Source organism: Melanotaenia boesemani, chromosome 4 (genome assembly GCF_017639745.1).
Source record: "Melanotaenia boesemani isolate fMelBoe1 chromosome 4, fMelBoe1.pri, whole genome shotgun sequence".
NCBI lineage: Eukaryota > Metazoa > Chordata > Actinopteri > Atheriniformes > Melanotaeniidae > Melanotaenia > Melanotaenia boesemani.
In genome coordinates, this window is record NC_055685.1 from 10,151,506 (window position 1) to 10,174,543 (window position 23,038).

Consider the following 23,038-nt stretch of genomic DNA (forward strand, 5'->3'; position numbering starts at 1 on the left):
GGTGTAACTGCAGTCTGTTTACATCTGTTCAGCAGTGGTTCTCTTATTTTTAATCTCCGTCTTATTCAGAAATTCTGAAATTATTTTTTTAAAGTTTTATTGTCCCCCCCCCCTCCAAGTTGTGTACTCGGCTGCATGAGCAGTTTTGTGATCAGCACACAAAAAGGAAATGAACCAGTGGATTTTTATCCACTGTTTCAATCTTGGTGCTGAGCAGGGAATAAGTTGGATAAACACATCTCAGAGAACAGAAACGTGGACCTCTGCAGAAACTTTTCCAGCTGATGTGCTTCTGGCTGACTGTGGTTTTGATATAAAGGACAGTTTGGGCTTTATGTGCACAGAAGTAAAAATGGCAGCATTTACAATGTGTCAGCCATGAACGGGATGATGAGAGAACAGGTGAGGTGGTACAACTAAGAATCATTTAAAAAGGGACACTGACTCATGTAAAAAAAAAAATTTATGGGATCGATGTTAAGTCATAAAGATTTTGCAGTTGTAAATTAATTTTTGCACATAACTTCAGATCTTGTTGTCACCATGTAAAAACGATCTGCCTGAAAAATTCAAGTTTGCAAATGTACAGAAAAGGGTTTGCATGGCTGTAAAAAAGATTTGTGTTTGTAGAAAAAAAAATAAAGTTCTTTTGTGAAAATCCTGTTCACAGATGCAAAGCACAAAACTGCATGGAGACTCTGAAATTGCAGTTATGAATTTTATCCATATTTTTACACTTACTGTATTTTACACTATCTGATTGGATGGTAACAAATAAAATCATCCAATCAGAAAGCAGGCGGGTTCTCAACCTTCACCAATGCGAGGTAAACACAGACTTCTGAGACTGAAACCGGTGGTAATGCATCTAAACCTGAACTTCATTACTTGTTCAGCAGATTGTAACCATCTAATTTATTAATTATTAGTGTTTCTGCTTTATAAGGACTCTTCACTTCTCTTGTGAGTTTATCATGGTAATGACATTTATTTTCAGCATGTTTTAGACATGTTTTAAACACAGTTTACAAGTTAGAAAACTGAAAGTGTATATAAACAGTAGCCTAGTGCCCTCAAAATAGTGAAGAAAACCATAGTGACAAATGTGTATTAACATGATTTCCTCCACTGTCCCCATGCTTGCTTTTGTTTGAAACCAGCATTGGAACTTGGAGGTGAAATCTAAACTCTGCACTGCCCTTGAGTGGATTACCTAGGTATCATGCTAACATAAAGGATGCATGGAAGTAGGTGGGCAGTGACATGACAATGTTTGAAACGGACTACCCATTTATGCAAAGGAAGCATGAATGAGCTTTAAGGGAACCAAACCAAAAGAGCTAAATCTTTGAAAAGAGCCAGACTTTCCATTACTGTCATAATGCATTTTCTTTTGTTTTTTGTTTCATTTTTTTCTTCTTCTCTTAACTCATGATTAACTTGTTTTTTTTTTTTTGTTCTTTGTTTGTTTGTTTGTTTTTAATGAAATTTTACTTTTCAAGTTGTCAGTATTAGAGATAGCGGTATCGTCTGATTGTATTTGTGTTATCTATTGACTAATCCGGGCAAACACCAGTAGTAGATCCTCCATCATTGCTGAGGTGGCATTTCGGTGCATGTCAAAGTAGAACAGATAAGAGTCAAACTATTTTCTTATCAACATCAATGGAATCTAGAAGGACTTGTGTTTTTATTGGTTGTTTGAACAGCAGTGAAAAACTTTAATTGTGGGGAAAAAAATTAAATGCAATGAGCAGGAAGATTTACTTCATTAAAATTGCTGATGCTCGTGTTTGTGTGACATGGAAGGGATCAGTGGTTAACAGTGTTTGTCCACTGATGGCAGCATGTTGGCATTGGAGTGAAACAATGGGCATACAGAGAGCATAGGAGAACAACATAAGGAGTAAATTATGGTGATCAGTTGCCAATCTGACACTAAATTTTCCATCTCCGTGTTGCAAACCAGTTTAACGTGGAGCATGTAATGTTTCTCATGCTAGTTATTGCTAACAGACTAAAAGACAAGGGGCTGCAGTTTTGCTGAGAGTGACTAATTTAGGAAATATTATGAAATGTATTGTTATTTGCTCTGATCAGGGCAACGCTATGACGAGGAAATAAAAATCATTCACCTAGTAAAATCTGGCAAAATAGAAAATGAACAGCCTCTGAAAAAATTTAAAACTATTTCTTTACAGTTTGATAACTTAGTGTTTTATATTCCAGTGTGGATTATCGGTTATTAAAATCAGTCTTTCAGATTAATCATAGTTTACATGAATGCACTTATGTCTAACTAATATGGAAGACAAGATAACTGAGGTTTCCATATGAGAAATGTATAACATCGTCAAGTTCAGATATTCATGCTCCTGTCCATGTCGGAAGATACAGGTAAACTAGTAGGGGTGTAACAATACATTGATCTACATCAATATATTAATCAAATAGTCAATGAGCCAAAGACATTGATCTAAAATCCAAACATTGTTGAAAAATCAATACAAGAATCATTTATCAAGCAAACTTTTATTTTGAAAATGGCTGTATTTTGAATTCCCCTGGCATGTCATTTTCCATTTATTACTAGTCTGCCTTAGTTACAAGAGCAGATTATTTTTTGTTTAAATTATTGTTAATACCTGAGCTCAGGAATAAAAATGTTAAATGATATTCTAGTTTTAATTTTGATATGAATGGGAATGACTGTGTTCATTCCTTCCTGATGTCTTTTCATATCAACCGGTGGATCCTAAATCAAATCGAAATTGGACTGTGACTAAATTTGAGATATCGGCAAACATTGACTCACTATTCATTAAATTAATACCCCTAGTAATTAGGACTTGCCACCGCAAGATGGTGTAACACACAAAATGGCTCTGTTTTTCAGTTGTCCTTAAAATTCAAAGAATTTTTTGCCCGAAATGACAGTGATTTTGTTTTTCCAAATGACAAACTTGTATGTTTCAGAGGACCTGAGATTCCATATTTAAATATGGCTGCAGCCAGTACCATTTGTAGTCCATTGCTGTCTTTCTTAAAATTCTTTATATTTTGTGTCTGTTGAGATGCTAGTGTACACAGTAGCAAGTTGGTATTGATAATTACATTTTTTCATGAAAAATTGCGTCAATATGTGTGGTTTATTAATCATTATTACCTAAATTAGTTGGTGTTCTCATGGTGCACATTTTTACAATGTGTTTGTGATTTTCTAGTTTTATAAAGCATAAGAGGTTAACAATTTGGCTATTTTTTTTTATACATTTTTTCTGAATGGTGCAACTGGAGTCAACCACATGATAATGACGTCACCAACTGGACAACTACTGGACAACTGTAGCACACCATAAGTCGATAACGGATTTGATAGACAGTAACCCGCAGTTTTGGCTCTGCGTTTACATTTTGGCATTGCTTTTCCTTCATTCTGAGGATTCCTTCAGAATGAAAGCCTCGCCCATCCTGACGTCACCATCCTCTATCACACGTCAATAGAGGCGGATCAGCCAGTTGGACACAGACTCTTATTATGAAGGTGAGGGGAGGCCGGTACAATGCTTAGTCACGGTGAGTTACCGCTTCCCTCCCCCCCTCCTTCCTATGTGGCTCACAGCTCGACAGACCGTGATGGACGAATTGAGCTAGATAACGTGAGTTTCCTTTATTACACATGTAAGCAACGAGAGACGACTAATACGACCTGGGTGGGTAAGTTTAAGAGCAAATGGGGTTGGGGTCTTTTGGAAGTATGTTCAGAGAGCGATTTGTTAGCATGTTTGTGCGGGTGTCGGTTCGTAGTCGTTACTCCGCTGTCTATTACGAGGAGCCTGTGTTGCTGTCAGGTTTGTTTCCGAAACGTTCAACTTATTTGTGGCGTCTCTTGTTGTTTTTATCCCGCGACCCGTTGAGTTTACATTTGCCGCAAACTCACGTACTGCTTGCACGCCATCTCCCTTAGATTATTTTTCATGAAATGAAGCTCAGAAATTATTACTTGATGGAGCCTCGAGCGAATGAGGGGGTACAAAACGCTTTGTGTGAAAGCTCTTCGTGTCAGGTAGGTAGAGATGGCGCGGAAATCTAATTCCATCTCGGCTTATGTAAGGACTACTCCACTTCTGGGTCGTGTTTTGGTACATACAGTTCCACTGTTGGCTCAGTAAGGAGTCCACGATGTGTCATCGAGGAGGGAAGCTGTTTGCCAAAAAAGCCAATGCAATACGCAGAGTTTCTGTTGCACCAATGCTCTCTCTCGTTTTCCTGGTTTGCAAAATCAGTGACACGGCTGGAAGTATATGTCACCTATTTAACTCGCTCAGATCATTTCAGTTGTGCAGCTCCTGCTGACTGGCAACCAAGTGTGGCAGGCCTGAAGGGCGGCTCCAAAAGTGAGGTGCGGGGGTCCTCCAATGCACCGTGGAAAAGTTAAAACTCGCTATTATGTCACTCTGAGACGCAATGGAAGTGTTTGAACGGGTACTGGGTTTGAGTTGCGCACCATTTCTCTTCATCTGTGTCAGCTGTAAATTGTTATTGTTGCTGGTTTGCCCGATATAAAACACATGGGTCTGACAGCTCACTAAATTGTCAAATCGATTATTATTCTAACACTAAATATTCTGAATAATATTTAATCGAGTTATTTACTGCTTTTAAAAAAATACTTTTGTAAGTAAAAACCTGAGCAAATCTTTGTCTTCTATAGTATAATCATTCCAGATGTGACATAATTTGTCAGCAATCAAATATCTGGTAAGAACCTTATATTTCCTGCCAAATGATGGGGTCATTATTTGATTTGTTTTCATGGGGATTTGTTTTAGGGCAAATATCTCCTCCAGCCTGCATCAAATGATACAAATCTGTGCTTTAAAAGCAGACTAGAAGGGTCAATATTGTTAGTCATACCTCAAAAGTGGCCTTTAGTTGGTTATTACTGAAATATTGGAGATCTGCAGCCTGTAAAGACCGATACTTGAGTAGCTTGTTAGTCTGTCTAGGAGAGAGTGGTATTGAGAAATAAGTTGTTGTGAAACTTTTACTCAGAGTCCTGAGGAGAGAAAATCACTGCAATAAATCAGAATCATAATGCATTTCATATTGCAGTTAGTTAGTTTAACATGCTAATCTTATGGCAAACTACATGATGGCCTTTTATACGTCGTCATTTGTTGACGTGTGTGGGGGGGGGGTGCTCTGTCATGGTAAGCTTTTTATTGACCTCATCTTCTGTTACTTAACAGTACTTGGGGATTGAGAAAGAACACAGACCATATTGGCTTGTCTGTGTCCTCTTATCTCTACTTCAGGTAATCATTAGCATATGTATATATGTGTGTGTAACGTATGGGCCCATTGTCACACAGCTGAACACGTACAGCATCATTGTTGCTGAGTAAGTATGACTCTTCCTATTCATAGATCAGCAGTCAGTCAGTATCGTTCTGTTCTTTGTGCTTTGTGCCGGTTACCAGCGGTTCACATTCTGAAAAGCAGAAGTTTGAACGGCACTAAAGCGAGGTGTTAAATATGTTGCATGCCTTTACATCTGTTAAATGGTCCTTTGTGGATCTGTACTTACATGGTGTCAGTTTCCAAACCAGACTGAAGAGTCATCTTCTATCTTTATACCTTCTACCTTTACCGTTATATTATTCTGCATAGTTTTGCCACAATTGTTATACACTTACATGATCCCTATTATTTGCAAATAAATGAGCAAAAATGATTACATCCAGCTCAATCACTTTTATGAGAACAGCAGAATAATCAAACAAAAATGGCATGTTCTAAGTTGGCCTGCAAAAAGTTAATCGCATTATTTGATATACCTTATTCAAGTCTGCATACATCCATTTTCATAATAATCTTCATTCACCTGAATGAAAACAACTTGATAAAACTGATAGAAATATTCAAATTATTACCACTTAATAGAGATAACTGATCATGTTAGAGATTATCCTAATGTAACAATTTTCAAGCAATGTTGTAATTATACACTCATTTAACAGCTTGGGCAGTTGTCTTTATTTGTGTAGTCATTGTTTTGGTATGTCATGAGATAACAGGATCCATGGTTGGGAAGGGGTCATGTGGTTTTCTTGTATGAAATGTCATCCTGAGTTTATGCTCTGTTAATTATGCCTTGTCATTGCCCCCACGTCCTCTGCTGCAGACATGGCACACCAGATATGGGTCATTAATCTGCTGACTTTCACTATCATTGGATTGTTGTATTTCTCTTATGGTTGTTACTGTTGAAGTCATAGTGTGTTCGTCCTGCTGGCTGATCTACAACAGTGGTGTCACACATTATAATTTCTTGCCAAACTTATCTCTCAGTTCGTTTCACTGATCTTTATCAAACAGTTGAAGCTGTCATGCAAACAGGCCTGTCTTGAAACTAAGATGATATAAGTAGCTTTTGGTTTTACTTGTTTTGCTCACCCGCTTGTTGCAGTGAATTCCTTCTCTTGAGTCTATTACAGTATCACACATTCAAAACATCAGTTATTCGGTTCTTGCAGGTGTTGACCAGATTCTGTCCAGTTTCCTCTGCAGATTGTTTTTTTTTTTTTTTTTTTGTCACAGTTCTTTCCTTAATGTTTTTGCAGGTTTCACTCTGTCATGTCCTCTGACTCTGTCTCTTACATTCCCATTGGCTGCGTTGACTACTCTAACATATCAAACATGCTAGATATTCTATTAGTGCAGGGCTACTGTGTGATGCCAAAATAAGGCAGCTCTAACTTCTTTCACTTTTCTCCCAATATTTTTTTGAAATTGAGGTTTTGCTGCAGCTCTTGTCGACTGTTTTCTGCAGTTTAATTTTAGCTAGGTGGGGAATAAATGCAATAAACTGTTTATGATGGCGTGCTTAACTTCCTGACTGCTGGATTGCTTACAGTAAAGAGTAAATATTGAATCGAATTGTCTTTATTTGCATGTTTTTATCATGCTATGTTGATTATGGGTCAGTGAGTGTAAGGCATTACATTGGTTAATGGTCAATACACTGGTAAACATACGTTTAAGTCTATAGATACATATTGATGCTGAGTCATTTGCTTGCACTAATGTGTGTTTTTGTGTAAACAGAACACATCAGAAGCAGACTCCATGTATGTGAATAATATTCATACAAATTCTGTCTCTTTCTCTCCCCAGCTGTCAGCTTGGTTGTAAACACAGTGGTGCAAGCAAACTCCAGTGTTGAGCAACTTCGATGAAGCCGTTTCTGGAATAGATGATCCATCAACTCTCCTCTCTCCATTTTAAAGGGCTCCAGGTGACAATTTTGGCGCTTGTGGCACTTGAATCTCTTCTTGCCCTTCAGGGTCAACAAGGTTTCGACTGCCTTATCTTCAGTATCTGACTCTGTGAGATCCCATCCAGACTGTTGACCTTTTTAGTCAGTTTTAATTATTCTAGTAGTCTAATTACTAGTTGGATATTGAAGCAATTAATCAGTTACCAGGTTGAAATGAATCCTTTTGGGATCATATGAGTTTCTTCAATGAGGACATTTGAGCAATCTGAATAAATTTATTTGGAGAAAACTTTAAAAGATTACCTAGTAGACAAGAGAGACACAGTGTCATTTTTCTTCTGCCAAGTTTTCCAAGTTCCTGTCAGCACAGAGTGGAAAGAAAAACAATTTTATTGCCAAGACAAACAGAAACAGTTGAACAAGAAGTGTTTACCTTTAAGTGTTAGTTTTAATTTTCATGAAACATTATTGGTCTGTTCTACAAAGTTAGCACTTGGACAAACCTAGAGGAATCCTTATCTTTGAAAATTTTCATCATGTTGGAACTGCAATGTGCAACAGTGCAGTCAGCCATGAGTGGCAGCTCACATACAAGTTTCTAGTGATGGCATAATGAGCTTTATGACCGGACTCAGGTACTGAAAAGAGCAAGAAAGTCATCATTTTTTCATAAAAAGACTTTGACTCAGATAAATAGCTGGCATACCCAGAAGCCCTGGGGATTTTTTATGTGGCTACCTACCCATCTCCTCAGTTTAAGCTCTTTTATTTTACCCATGCCTGCATGTGGTGCAAGGATGCTCCATAACACTGCCCCCTGTTCCTGAGAAAGAGATTGAGGAGGAGAAAGGGTTAATAGGAAATGACAGAGTGCCTGACAGAATGCAAGGCGCTGGTGACTCCATCCACGCGCAATGGTCACCGTGTCTTCAGCTACACGCTGGAGAGCCATACGTCGGCTGCCTTCGCCATCATGAACGAGCTGCGTCTGGAGCGGCAGCTGTGTGACGTCACGCTGCGGGTGCGCTACAAGGACCTGGAGGCGGTGGATTTCGTGGCGCACAAGGTGGTGCTGGCCTCCTCGTCCCCCGTCTTTCGGGCCATGTTTACCAACGGCCTGAAGGAGTGCGGGATGGAGTTGGTTCCCATTGAAGGGATTCACCCCAGGGTAAGTCAGAAAGCTGGGGGAGAATGTGAAGAATAATAACAACTGCTATTTATTTGCCTTAGGTTTTTTTCTTTTCCCTACTTTCTAAACCAAACCCCAGTTATCTTGCAATGTCTAAGCAAAGAACCCACTATTCTTCTTTAAATAAACCAGGTTAAGAACCAAAAACATGGAGTTTATCTGTCATCTTAAGAACATCTGAATAATCATACTGGTTTGGTGTGAAACTGGTTTGTAATTGCTTTTGATTACAGAGATAAGTAATGTTTTGATTTGGGGGGGGTTATAGTTTAGAATTGGGATGTCCCTATTACATAATTTCATCATTAATCACAAACTAAATGTAATTTTCCATAAGGGATTAAACTCAAACCATATTGTTAGATCAATGCAATTCATGCAACAAAAACAAATTATAAAACATCAGCATGTTGGCTACATGCGGTATTTTAGCCATTTGTATGAAAAATTATTGTTATCCAGTATTATTTTTATTTCAAACAGCAGCTTTTCTACTAAAGTACAGCTGGAAGTCAAAAGCTTGCTGGATATTTTTCCCCATGTTCAAAAAGTTTCTACTCTTGTTCAAAATAAATGTTCAGAGCCTTTTTCTAAGTAGTTTACAGAAAGATGCCTCCCAAGTCCAGGCATATGTTTTCACAGAAAGAAATCCAAAGTAATTTTGTAGTATTTATTTATTGTTTAAATAGCAGAGGTGATTTGGTTGGAATGTGACCTGTATTTACTTTTTGATGCCAACCTTATTTGTTTATGTTGGCATCAAAAGATTGATATAAATAAGACTTAAAGACCTATGAGGAATGTCTGTGGGATTTTACATAATTATATTGTTGGGAAATTATTGTATAATAATCGTGATAATTCTTTCTCTGACACTGACTGTATCAATAAAGTCTATAATAAAGACATCCCTAGTTTAAAATGAGTTTAGGTCCGATCAGATGGAGCAGGATTGATGTTTATTACATGATAATCTGTTTGTTCCCGTCTGGGAGAAATGAAAAGGTGGAAAGCCTTTTCAGAGTTTATCCCTCCTCATAACTTTTTCTTCCTTGATCTTATCTCAGGTCATGGATAGACTGATAGAGTTTGCCTACACAGCCAGCATCTCTGTGGGCGAGAAGTGTGTCATCCATGTGATGAATGGCGCCGTCATGTACCAGATAGACAGCGTGGTTAAGGCATGCTGCGATTTCCTTGTCCAGCAGCTTGACCCCAGCAACGCCATCGGCATCGCCAGCTTCGCTGAGCAGATTGGTTGCACAGAGCTCCACCAGAAGGCCAGAGAATACATCTATTTGAACTTCAGCCAGGTAAGCCCGAAATGGCATTCAAAATTAAAGTAATGAGATCAGTTTAAAGCCTTGTCAAGTTTTTTTTTTTTTTTTTTTTTTTTTTCCCCCCACAAATAAGTATTCTCAGCGTCTTTAAAAGGACAGAAAATCTGCAGCATGTGAGAGGAAAGTTTCACATGAAACTTTTTGTGTAAATTTGTTTAGTAAATTTGTGATTAATCCTAGGAAAGTACGGCTGTCTCTTCAGTTGAGGAGAAACGCATTCAAAAAGTGTGAGAGGTTTATACAGGTTTTAATGCTACATTATAAATGTAGATGGACTATTCAAAACCTGAATTCAAAGGCGTAACTTTAGTATTTACAGAAGGTTTTCAACCTGAGCACTTGTGTGTTTAGTGTTTTGTAGGTAAATTCTCTTTCACTTCCTCCGTTCTGGCTTTTATTGTCAGACTTATCTGCCTCAGGCCTGTGTGCAGTGAGAATGAGTCACTGCGAGTGAGTAGATCTGTCTGTGTTTGAAGCATACCTAGCTGCTACGATGACTGTACAGTGCAGAGTAAATGAGATGAAAGGGCAGTCTCGGACATTTTCCCACACAGTCCACAGTATCGTGGTGGCAGACATACAGATCAATAACTTGATTTTCCTCCTGTGCAAATCTACTGGGCCAAAGACCGTGGCCCAGTTACATGACCAGATCGACTTTGAACTGTGGCTCCACTCAGCTGTTCATAAAACCATAGTGAGTCTTCCTGAAGGAAACTAGCTTAACCCTTTATGGAAGAATATTCTGTTTCTTACTACTTGCAAGAAATTAATGTAAAAGTGATGTAATGTTTGGAATATGTGCTTCTCTGGAGATTTGTTCAGAAATGTATTACGACTTTCACGGCAGGAAGCCAATTTTCTGTAGAATTTAACCTCCCTGATACGATTAATCTTATCTTGTTGTTGTGCTGTCATCTAATAATCTTATCATTTGACCCAAGTGTCACACAAAGATATGATTTCTTGCAAGAGCTGGATTTTTTAAATTGGATTTGTCATATCAATGGGGCTTTAGAGTAACTCTGCTTACAGTGCTGTACAAGAAGGAGATGGAGATTCTTTGTTGGACAAGCGACTGTGTGTATTGTTGCCATTTCATGATTGCCCCAAGCATTTTTCTCTGAATTTATATCAGCATATTGAATGTTATAAACCCCGATGGGAATCTGCATGTAATTGCCCAGCCAGCTTTTAGTTTAAACGTGGCTTGGTCTCTGTTTACAGGCAGTTATTTTTTATTATAACACAGCAAACATTTACAAAAGTTGAATTATTTATTACTTTAAATGATTTTTTAAGTTCTTGTGAATCAGAAAATATATAAAATATTTGAGTGAAATATGTGAGTAAGTAGAAGACAATTTAGGTTTGTTGCCATTTTGATACTATACAGTTTGATTGGTAAAACAAATTAAGAACTTAATCAGATTAAGTAAAAAAGAAATTAATTCTTAGATGCAGTTGTACTCCACATATTTATGATTTTCAGTGTTTAGATACATGAGTATAGTTTTGTTTAATATAAGTGATTTAGTGTTCAAATCTCAGCATTCGAAAGACAAAATAAGTTATTAACAACTTGTCTTGTTCTCGTGTTCCAGATAGCAACCCAGGAGGAGTTCTTCAACTTGACCCACTGCCAGCTGGTCAACCTCATCAGCCGGGACGAGCTCAACGTGCGCTGCGAGTCTGAAGTCTTCCAGGCATGTGTGGCCTGGGTGCGGTACGACCGAGAGAACCGGCGTCCGTATGTCCAAGCCTTACTCCTGGCTGTCCGCTGCCATTCCCTCACCCCCAACTTCCTCCAGGCCCAGCTCCAGTCTTTGGACTGGGATCCACAGTGTAAAGACTACCTGGCCCAGATCTTCCAAGACCTCACCCTCCACAAACCCACCAAACTTATTCCTTGTAGAACTCCAAAGGTGCCACAGCTCATCTACACAGCTGGGGGTTATTTCCGTCAGTCTCTCAGCTACCTGGAGGCGTATAATCCCTGCACGGGAGCCTGGCTGAGGTTAGCGGACCTGCAGGTACCTCGCAGTGGTCTGGCAGCCTGTGTGATCAGTGGGCTTTTCTATGCTGTTGGTGGTAGAAACAACGCGCCTGATGGCAACATGGACTCAAATGCTTTGGACTGCTACAATCCTATGAACAACTGCTGGCTGCCGTGTGCTCCAATGAGTGTTCCCAGGAACCGAATCGGGGTCGGCGTCATCGATGGCATGATATACGCTGTTGGTGGTTCACACGGCTGCATTCATCATAATAGCGTGGAAAGGTAAGTAAACTTAGTACTTAATGAAGAGGCTGATGTCACCCTGTTATTTATTTTTATACTGAAATAATTCTATTGACATAAAGACGAGAGCCACTGCTAAATTAATGCCTTTACGTCTGTATGGTTAAAGTTTAGTGAAATGCAGATAATAACAGGAGGTGCATCTGATTCAGTGCTTTGATTTAAAGTCCTGTTGATCTGAAATTATACGAGTATGTTAGTGTTTGTGTGGTTTGCCTCAGTTCAGGTGATATTTATAGTACAGACTTAAGTTTTAAACTGTTGACTGTCTGAGGTCAGTATGTACTGCAAGAAAAGGAATCGGGTAGCTTCCTGGAAATTATCTGCTAACGTTCCTCTTCCTGTAATTTATTTTTACCTTGTGCAAAGCTTTCATGACTGTTTTAATCTTAAAGGAAATAAAGTGGTGTTATACAATTTAGTGAGAGCTTAGAATAAGGCCATGTTTTCAGTGGGGTGTGACACTTTTTCAATTCACTTAAAGCAAAACACTTTCACTTCCACTCCAGAGTCCATTTTTTTCTCTTTTCAGAAACTACTTAAACTTTGAGTTTTGCATTAACACCATTTCCAGTTCTTACTTGTAAATTAACATTATTCTGTGTTCAGCCACTGCTTGATAATGATATTAAAAATATGTTAGGTCTGTGTGTACATGTTCATTATATCTGTCAATGCAGGTTTTTGAGTATGCAAATGACTTAAGTGTACCATGTAGCACAGGCCATAACCACTCAGGTTATATAATGTACTGTGAATTTAGTACATAATTTTTATTCAAGGCTGTAAATTTAACCAAACTCTGCCCTTAGTCCTAAAATGTCAATTATTAACATGCTAAACCGCAATCTACGTGAAAGCAGAACATGCCAAACCTGTCTCAATGCTCTCTTACTATAATCAAAGACAAACAATGTGACCTTCCACAGAAGAAACACAAATACTGAGAGATGAATCTGTGCTACAGTTACTGCAGTCTTTTACTGCCTTTATATAAAAGTGAGAACCCAGTAAAAACTTGTCTTTAATATCCTCCTGGCTGACTGCGAAGAACAAGTTAATTAACCCAAGAAATGGTTAAAAATGCTTTATTAAAATTAAAAAAGCTTAAAAGTGTAATAGCATGGAGGAAATCATTTGTCAAGTAAAGCTTTAATGCATGAGTCTCAAGTTAACAAAATGTGTTTCAAAGTTTAATTATTAAACTGATGGATCAGGGCGCACAGGCTCAGAGTCTTCTCTGTCACATCATTCATAGCACAACAAGACGAAGGTCTCAGCATAACGCAAACGGTTTCCAGTCATCAGCTATCTGTCAGGTGTTCTTCCATCTGGTAGAATGCCTGGTTCTTTATTATTCTGAGTAAGAGTGAGACATTTATGCCATGACGACAACAATCATATCATAGTTGGGATCAGAACTGATAAGGTGTTACTGAAATCAGTGCCGTTATTAATTCTGCCTGTCGATCTGGTTCTTTATTGATTCCATTATCAAGTATACAACATGGATTTACATCATGAAATTGACTATTTAATATCTAAAAAGAGTCAGTTTTGAGTTTAAAACACATTATATGAACTGAAAGAAGATCAACCTCAACAATAGCAGTTCCCCTATTTGCTCTTATTTCCTGGAGAAAATTAGCAAAGCCAAATCCAGACCAGCAACATTTTTCCTCCGGTCATACTCGTATCAGATATTTTTAGAAAGGAACTGTTTATTTTTATTTGTGACATGCCCTGAAAAAGAAACACTTTATAGTTTGAGTATATACCTCAGTGGAAATAGTCAAAGCAAGAGTTCATTGTTAAATGAATTCATAAAACCACAAAACATATTTCAAGAATGAAGAAACAATGTCAGTCAGACATGTGTAACTCCTGACTTTATGTTCACTTCTTTCTTTTTCGAAGTTGGTTTGTTTTTGTTTTTTTCTACATCTAAATAAGCCGTTTATGAGTATAATGTGTACTTACAAATAGAGTACACTGAAAGCACCTTCTGGAAATGGATATTTAAAAGCAAAAGGTTAAGCAAAGGTCTTTCTCTCTGTGTTTGTTCTCCTCAGGTATGATCCAGAGCGGGACCAGTGGCAGCTGGTAGCCCCAATGTTAACGCGGCGTATAGGTGTGGGCGTTGCTGTCATTAACCGGCTGCTTTATGCAGTGGGGGGGTTTGATGGTGCCAACCGGCTCAGTTCCTGTGAATGCTACAACCCTGACAGGGATGAGTGGAGGACCATGGCCCCGATGAACACTGTGCGGTCCGGCGCAGGTGAGGAGAAAATTTACATCTGCTGAACATAGTCAGCTAATTGTGCCAGTTTTCTTCTTTTTATCTAAAAAACCTGCAGTAGATGCTGTTTGTTGTAACTCATTTAGACTGAAGGTTTGTTTAGAAACAGCCTTTCAAACCCTGGCGGGGTTTCCAATAACTCCTTAAAAAATGCCTAAAGGTTTGATTCATGCATGTGTATACATGCAGACAGTCATGTGACAAAGACAAAAGTACATCGTCTTTCAGATCTAAAGCTTTACCGATTGGCACATAATAAACAAGGATGGTCCTTTCCTGCATTTGAAATCTGCTAAAACAATCTCAGCCGTTTATTTAGCAAAAACTTGGCCAAGTTAAAAAATTGAAAATAGAGTGTATGTTACACCCAGTCTAAATGTGTTACCTCATTTTGTTTGATCCTAAACAGTAGGATATGTAAAGCTCTCCATTACTGCAAGCGATGTCCTGTTCCAATACTTGCTTCCTCTTATTAGAACACACCTTGTTCAGATGTGGTGCAGCTATATGATTGCCATGTGTCCATTATTACCCATTTATATTGTAGTCATTATCTGCAAATACTCAAGTATCCAGCATGTCTGAAAGATGGTCTTTTTATCAAGATTTTCAATTTTTAAATAAACCAGCCTTTGTCTAATTTTAGGTGTGTGTGCACTGGGAAATCACATCTTTGTGATGGGCGGATATGATGGCACCAACCAGCTGAACTCAGTAGAGCGCTATGATGTAGAAACAGATACATGGAACTTTGCTGCCTCCATGAGGCACAGGCGCAGCGCTCTGGGAGTCACTGCCTTACACGGACGCATCTATGTATTAGGTGAGTAGTAACTAGAAACTTTTAGTTAAAAGAAAAGTACCAAACCAAGATATATATTGTATGAATTCTGCAGTCAGTATTGATAATTATCCTGTTAGGATTGAATGTTTTCATTGACATGAACTTGTCATAAAATGCAATATTTTCTAATGTTAGAAGAGCACTAAAACTATTTTTTTTTTTTTTTTTTACTGCGACCTGACTTCAAAAAGAATAAACTATTTATCATCTCAAAGGGCCTGCACTCAAACAGTGTGGATGTTGACGGAAGCTTTTATAGATATAAATTTGTACTCTTACATCCTGCATTGAGGTTTATTTTTAATCGATTTAGGATGCAATTGTATGCAATTGATTCAGGTCAATGCTTTAACATGGTCCTCACTACTAGCTCCTTAGTAGTTTAGTATGCATGTTGATTGACTGAACTCTGTGAGAATGGAGACTGGGTGTCATATCCTGCCTTATTGCTCTATCCGAACAAGAAGGCAGAACTTACTTGGTTTGTTTTCTATGAGGATAACAAACTAAGTATGTTTAGTTGTAAGAACGTGTCTGATATATAGACAGCCTCCATGTGCCTCATGTGGGAGAGGGAAAATTCAGGTCTGGACGTGTCTGTTGGTTTTGAACATGATATGAACACGAAAAAGGACACTCTTTTATCCGTTTGAGATCCATGTGTTTCCCACCAGTTTAAAAATAGGTAAATACAATGTGAAATTATCAAAAATACACAACATATTACACAGTTGTTGTTTTTTTCACCAAAACTATGAAAAAATGTTGAAGCACTACATGAAAAACTAAGTACAATCTTACTTCTTCTGTAAGAATCGGGCGAGTAAGTATCTGCCAGATGCTGACAGTGACCATCAGAAGGTGAGATCAGCTCTATAAAAAGTTAAAGGTTTTGGCAGTTTGCTAGTCAGAAGCATTTAAGTGTTTTGATACCAAGGGCGTAGCTTTGATTTTGACATTGGTAGGGACATAAAATTGGTCCAAAGAGCAACTAGTTGGCAAGTGTTTTTGTGCACTAATGATAGACATTTATTAGCTCAATCGTATAATTGAGTGGATGGAAAATCTAAACAAGCAGAAGTTTATAATGCAAATAATTCTATTCAGTGGTATTAAAATCTGGTCTTTTTGCTAACCTGAATACAGGTCTGTTTTACTTAATGATTTCTTTTATGAATTTTATGAGATGAAGACATCTGTTGGCAGATTTACTTTGCATCAGTATTGTTCGCACCAAGCAACTTATTTTTACAAACAGAAATGTTCTTTAATCCTTCAGTACAAGAAATCCACTACTTATATTAATAAACATAATAAAACCATGAAGGAAAACGTAAACAATAACAGAAAGAATTATTAAGTCACAAACCGTTGTTACACAGCACATTTTGAATAAGAAAATCTTATGTGATCACTTTGGCTAATTGTAACTGCACAGAATTTGTTATGTTAGAGGAAATGTTCATAATTTTTTTCATTTCTCATTTTAATTGTAACCCATGTTAAAATAATTATGGGCCTTTTTTGCATTAATCCACATCAAACAGCTTTATTTTAGTCTGTAGAATACTATGTGATGGTCAGATTAACACTTCACTATGTGGTATTATGACTGATTAGATTTTATTCAATTATGTAGTTCAAGTCACATCTCTTAGAAGTAAACCTCACCTTCCTCTTCACCTTCCTCATCTCCTCCTCTCTCTAAACTATCTGCAGCTTTGATTCTGTCACCTGACAAAATAACACATTGATTCATGATAAGGAAACAAGTTTTTAGCTTAGTGGCTGCTATTATCCCCATTATTCATGACACAATGGCACTGGGAAAATAATTTCTTTGTTACTTAAACTTTTACATTGACTCACTCTAAAATACCTCCTGATGTCTTATCTTTTCTTTGCTCCTGAAGTTCTGACTGAAGACAAACCACCATTAGCACCTACACAGATGCTCAGCGCTGACCATGAACTAGTCTGACAGCGGTGACAGCCAATCATGTAGCAAAAAACACAAGTAAATAGTGTAAATAGTTAGTAAGGTGGGACTTAACGCAGCGCTGCTGCTGAGAGAGCGCAGTAAACTCTTAGCTGTCCTGTGCCACAGTAAATGGTAAGGGCAAATAAGGAGTTGCTGGATATTGGTAGGGTAGGGACATGTCCCTATCGTCCCTACCTGAATCTACGCCCATGGTTGATACAAGGAAAAAAATCAGCAGTGATATTAGAGAAGGAACTGTTGCCACACATGAATCTGGGAAGGACTCCATCATTCTGTAGGGAGAAAGATTATTCTCAAGTGGAAAACATTCAATCTCCCAGGAGTGAACATCCCAGCAAGTTCACTCTAAACTGACAAAAAATAAATAAATAAAAAAACAAGAACTGTATGTCAGCGTTCAGCAACATCAAAACCAGTTATTTTCCTCGTCTTTCCCTCTGGTCTATTTGCTCCTAAAGCAACATGTCTGAGGGTTTATTAACAGTGTCTGTTGCCTCCATTATCAGTGAAATCTCAGAAACAGCTGCTAAACTTTCTGCTGCCGCACTGACGTTGGGAGGCGGAGGAGAGGCCATTACTCCTGGGTGAAACTGCAGCTAGCTTCAGGGTTAGCTCCCTTCACTTTACCCAGCAGTGATGAAGCAGACACAGGACGCTGCTGGAGCTAGAGCTGTGTGGTGTTTCTTTCTAAAGCTGGTAGCAAAGCATTCACCGCTAAACAGGAAATTTCTTACAGCAACTTTCTCTGCTCCGACACCCCCCACCCCACAATGAGACATAACTTCTCCAAACAAAACGTTGACTTTTAATAAAAAGCCATTGGCTTTGCGCACCGTTCTGACTAATCGATTAGTCGTGACAGAGTCAGCAAAGTGTCGAAAAAACCGCTGGATGCAACAGGAAGTTCCATGATGCTGACCTGAGTCAGGCCCATTCTGCCCTGGTTTCTACTCCCCTTACTGGTTCAGAGTCTCAGTGGCAGATCAACATGACTGCGAGTTTTTTTTTTTATAGAGAACCATGAAGTGTACTGAAGCTTTTCACACAATGCTTATTTGTAGGGTTTTTCAGATAAATAACAAGGTATAATATGTGGTGAAGCTTTTTATTGTGAGGGTGTGTTTACCCAATTTTGCAACATGGTCAGGACAAGATTACTTTTTTCCCACAATGACTGTGGTAACTTGGCTTTGAATATTAAACATTTGCTCAAAAGATTATCCAGTATATTCTCTTCAAAACAGATTATTCTTCATATTGAACCTCAGTATGTACTAAAGGTACTTTCCACATGCAACTCACCCAAAAGTGAAGTTATTATTTTTAATTCTTAACAAAAGTCTAAAAGCAAAACATCCTTATGCTTTACAGGAGGTTATGATGGCAACACTTTCCTGGACAGCGTGGAGTGTTACGATCCAGAGCAGGACACCTGGTCGGAGGTGACGCACATGACATCGGGGCGTAGCGGCGTGGGTGTGGCTGTCACTATGGAGCCCTGCCAAAAGGATCTGCTGCAGTGTCAGAACTCTGAGAGGGAGAGAGGTGCACCGTCGCCAACCAGTCAATCTGCCAAAGCTGGTTGTCACCTCACTGGACCCTTTGTGTAAGCCACGTGAAGTTTGACGTTGTCACCCTCGCTCCAAAACTCAGCTCTGACCCAAGCTGAAATGCCACACCCTGCCTCACTGACTTTAAAAGTGGAAGAAAAAAAGAAAACACAAGAGTAGTATTTCCTTCTCAGTGCACTGCTGATATGAGCTGATTATTAGCATTAACTATCCATGATGGCCCTCAGTCTAGTTTCTTCCTCATGACATCTGATTAATTTGTTTGTGCTATAATGTGACAGAGCTCAGTTCATCTGCATGTTCACATCTGGCTCTTCAAGCCCTCAGACCATCTTCTACTTGAAAAGGGCTGAAAACTTAGAAAGTCATTTTATTTTTCATTTAAATCTAAGGAGAGATAAAAAAAATAGATTATGGCAACAAAAGTAGCACTTGTTTGTATAGGCAGTAGGGTCACAAGTGCCATTACGGTTCCTGTTGGTGTTAATGTTATCAGTATGTTGTTTAGGGACCCACAGACTTGGTCCATGTGTGAAAACTGGTGAAGATAATCCAGATGGTCACCTGAGTGATGGTGGGTTGCATGAAAGAACATTTTATTATATTTCTATCTAAAACCTTTTCATTTTTTTCCCCCTTTCAAGAGTAGGCTACATGTACCTGCAACAATGGCAAAAGAATTTCGCACACAACAGCTTTGGTGCTTGATGCTGAAAATCAGTAGTTATATAGTAAACCTAGCAGTCTTCTGAAGTGTGGCTTGTGATTTTTTTCTCTCTTTTTAATCTTTGTTTTGTGGAGGGAGGTAAGTCCCAGAACAGCTTCCCGCCTTTCATACATGACTGTAACGGGAGTCAAAGGAACCTGACACACAGTCGCTAGTTCAATAAGTACTCATTGCTAAAATTAACAGTCCTACAATACATTCCAGTTTCTAAAATGTTTTCCTTGCGTTCACATTTAATCTAGACATTATACACACAGGTGTTTCATAGTTTTGTCTGGCTGTAATTAAATTTTAAAAATATAAAGTAGACTAAATAAGTGGATAAACACTTGTTCGTATGATCAAGTTCAGTTTAACATATTACACTGACCTTAATCACCCTAGATCTTTATAACATTTCCAACAATGATCATATATCACAGCCCTCATGAAGCTGGGATTGTGTGCAGGACTGGCGACTAAATGCATGTTTCTAAAGCAGGAGGTGATGTGGACAACGTTTATCACCCAAAGCAGCAATAATAATATGACCATTCACCACAACTACTGGTACATGCAGCTTGAGAGCAAATCTGTCTTAAGTGTTTGTTACATGGAGCCCAATGTCTCTGATTCAAATGTGGGTACAAGAGATGCAGGGCTTTAAAGTAACTGCATCTGAACAGTGGTGTCCTTTCACTAGTAAATTCAGAGAATGTGAAATTTTAGAGAAAAAAAATGTGGACAAAATCTTGCTGATTGTCTCCTCATGCTCAGAGAATCTGGGGTGATCGTTGTGCAAAGCACAATTTATGATGTAGAAATCATTTTTGACCGCGTTTAGAGGAAATGGAATATTGTAGCATTAGAAAACCTGGATTCAAGCGTCTCACTGAATGTGTCTTTATATTAAAGAAATACAGTAACCACTGACAGACTTAAGATCACTTCACCTGCAGAGTTTTCTTCTTCTTTTCATATCCGAGACCTCAGAAACACAAGTGACCATGTTTGTGCATTAGTGTTCAGATACTGTATACTAATGACAGAAACTTGCTTAAATAAGTATTTGTAACAGCAATTTAAGCTAAAAAAAAGTTTTTAAGAGCTGTTTTGTACATTGATAATCTAAGAAGTCTTGTACAGAATTTCAGAGTTCACTTTTTTATTTATTTGTTCAGATTTCTTTTTGATTTTCTTGTTCCTTTAAACTGACATCAGCTTTGTATTGAATCTGACTCTTGGTGTAGTGTTTTTGGATAACCAGCATGCGTTGGAACTAAGTGGAAATGCCTGTTAATGCTTATTTTGGATGTTTGTTAAAGAAAAAAATGCTTCACCTTGAAAGAGACTCTTTCTCTCCTGTCAATAGTTGGAATGGAAATTAGAATATTTAAAGTCTGCTTTGTACTTTTTTCTCCAGCAAACAAAAGTATAAACATGTTTCTTGTACTGCTCTAGTTTTGCTTGTTGTTATTATTCTTTTTCTTCTCTTTTATTTTTCAACATTCTATCAAAATCTCCTTGATGTGATCTGTGAGTATGCAGTTAAAGCTAGAAATATTTCAGTTTAGCTTATTAAGAAATCTATTAGAGGGTATTTATCTGAATTGGCTTGAAGGTTTAGAACCTACAACATGCCGTCAAAGGAGCTCATAAAGCTGCAGAAATTTTTTAAAGTCCATCAAAAACCGGGAGAGCGGGAATAGAGTTATAAGTTAAAGTAAATTCATACAGGTCTGGACCTCCACAGAAGCCAACTGTGGTGGATGATCAAAAAAAAAACCGGCTCACATCATCCAGCCAAAAGAAAAACTCCATGAAGGAGGCATGTTATCAAAGACTTCAGATGTTTCACTACAAGATGCAAACTATTCAAAAGGCTCATAAAGAAAGATCAGAATAGACTGTCAACAAGAACTCCAAAAAGCCTGAACTATACTTAAATGGCACTTTCATGGTATAAAACAACACCTGTAACACATGTAAGCAGCGCGATGGCATCAGCATGCATGGCTTCTGATATCACTGGGTCACCCATGTGTATTAATGTGACAGAAGAATCCTCATCAGTGGCACACTTAAAATCCACCAAATGCAGCAACGCGCTGGAAACGCTTCACAGTGCACATGGGAAAGGCCTAAAAAACAATCCAGAGATTTTCTAGGAATATCCTTCAGGCCAATTCAATGATATATTGTCAGAGGGATCTTCAAACAGCAGAAGAAAGCTGCAGTTGAAGCATCATTAAAGGAAACAGGCTGTTACTGATGCTAATTACTCTGCAAAATACAAACAAAAACTGAGTCTACCCAACAACTTCAATAAGTTTTTTTTTTTAAATATCTATAATACGATAATAAATGTGGTAGAAAAAAGCCTGCATTAGAATTACTTCCACAATGTTAATTCTCCTCTACCATCAACAAGGTGTTTTAGTCCAGACAACTGCCTCTTTCTGGATATTTTCCTCTTTTTCAGACCATGTAAACTCTAGAGATGGTTGTGTGTGAAAATCTCAAATCTGTCCGCGTGGCTCCAACAACCATGTCCCATTCAGTCATTTAATTCGCCTTTCTTCCTCATTTCAAGTCGTCTTGACCATGTCTACATGACTACATGCTTGCTTAAGTTGCTGCTATGTTTGGCTGGTTAGATATTTGAGTTAACCAGCAATTGAAAATTGTACCTTATGAAGTGACCAGTAAGTTTATCTCCAGACCTAATTTTGTATCATATATACAAATGTTGGTGTTACAAACAATAGTGGCCACTAGAGGGAGCTAGAACTCCTTACTGATTAAAAACCCGCTTCCACATTAAATTCAAACAATCCAGTGCTACCAGTTTAAATTTAACCAAAAGCATAGGTTACTTGTGCATTTGCTTTTCTTTGATTATGTGGTAGTGAGTAGATATGCCGTCTAATGACCACTCATGAATGCTGTGAACACATCTCATTTCCTGGATAAACCTGGCAGGTGGATCACACAGTCCGTTATTATACTAAACAATAAGAAAACATCCCACTTTATGTGGATACACATTACACAGTATGAAGACAGCATTTTGTAACATTAGACCATATGAGCTGTAAAATCTATGCAAAAGCAAATTCTTATCATACAATATATGGATCCACCCTGAGATTAAGGAATACTTAAAGCTTTACAGGTGATCACAGTCCCAATTTTCAGCCTCTATCCCTGCTTAGACTTTTTCAGTTCCTAGATAGCTTTACATAATAAAACTTGGCTTGGTTTTGATCAAGAAGACTGGTATCTGAAATCAGATAGCAGAAGTATTTATCTTAGATGTGAGGTTATGATCATCATAAGATCATCATAAAAAAAAAGAGGGGCAGTGGGGTGACACGTTATCTTACAGTAATCATTATCCTTACTAAATAAACTTAACAAAGTAAGGACATCTGTGTTTGGGCTATTATTTCTCCTCTTTATTGATGTTAATCAATTCAACACCAAATAACCAGCACAACCAG

General features: G+C 38.1%; 1 protein-coding gene across 5 annotated transcripts; it reads left to right on the forward strand.

The window, feature by feature from the left end:
* The first annotated feature begins 3,576 nt into the window (after positions 1 to 3,576).
* Positions 3,577 to 19,238, forward strand: keap1b (kelch-like ECH-associated protein 1b). Of its 5 annotated transcripts, none has more exons than XM_041982713.1 (7): positions 3,577 to 3,659; positions 7,180 to 8,450; positions 9,539 to 9,784; positions 11,416 to 12,092; positions 14,186 to 14,391; positions 15,059 to 15,235; positions 18,630 to 19,238. In XM_041982713.1, the coding sequence occupies exons 2-7, from the start codon at positions 8,145 to 8,147 to the stop codon at positions 18,866 to 18,868; spliced, it is 1,851 nt and encodes a 616-aa protein (XP_041838647.1). In that variant the 5' UTR covers positions 3,577 to 3,659; positions 7,180 to 8,144; the 3' UTR covers positions 18,869 to 19,238. The 5 variants fall into 5 exon arrangements, with proteins under 5 accessions (XP_041838647.1, XP_041838644.1, XP_041838646.1 ...); XM_041982710.1 differs by having other exon boundaries at positions 3,598 to 3,717; XM_041982712.1 differs by having other exon boundaries at positions 3,598 to 3,713.
* The last annotated feature ends 3,800 nt before the right edge of the window (positions 19,239 to 23,038 follow it).

What these genes read in the sequence shown, in the direction of transcription:
- keap1b (XM_041982713.1), top strand. Translation starts at nt 8,145, where the DNA reads ATGACAGAGTGCCTGACAGAATGCAAGGCGCTGGTGACTCCATCCACG. An exon ending in TCTATTTGAACTTCAGCCAG is followed by an intron (nt 9,785 to 11,415) that starts GTAAGCCCGAAA and finishes CTCGTGTTCCAG; the next exon opens with ATAGCAACCCAGGAGGAGTT. An exon ending in CACTGTGCGGTCCGGCGCAG is followed by an intron (nt 14,392 to 15,058) that starts GTGAGGAGAAAA and finishes GTCTAATTTTAG; the next exon opens with GTGTGTGTGCACTGGGAAAT.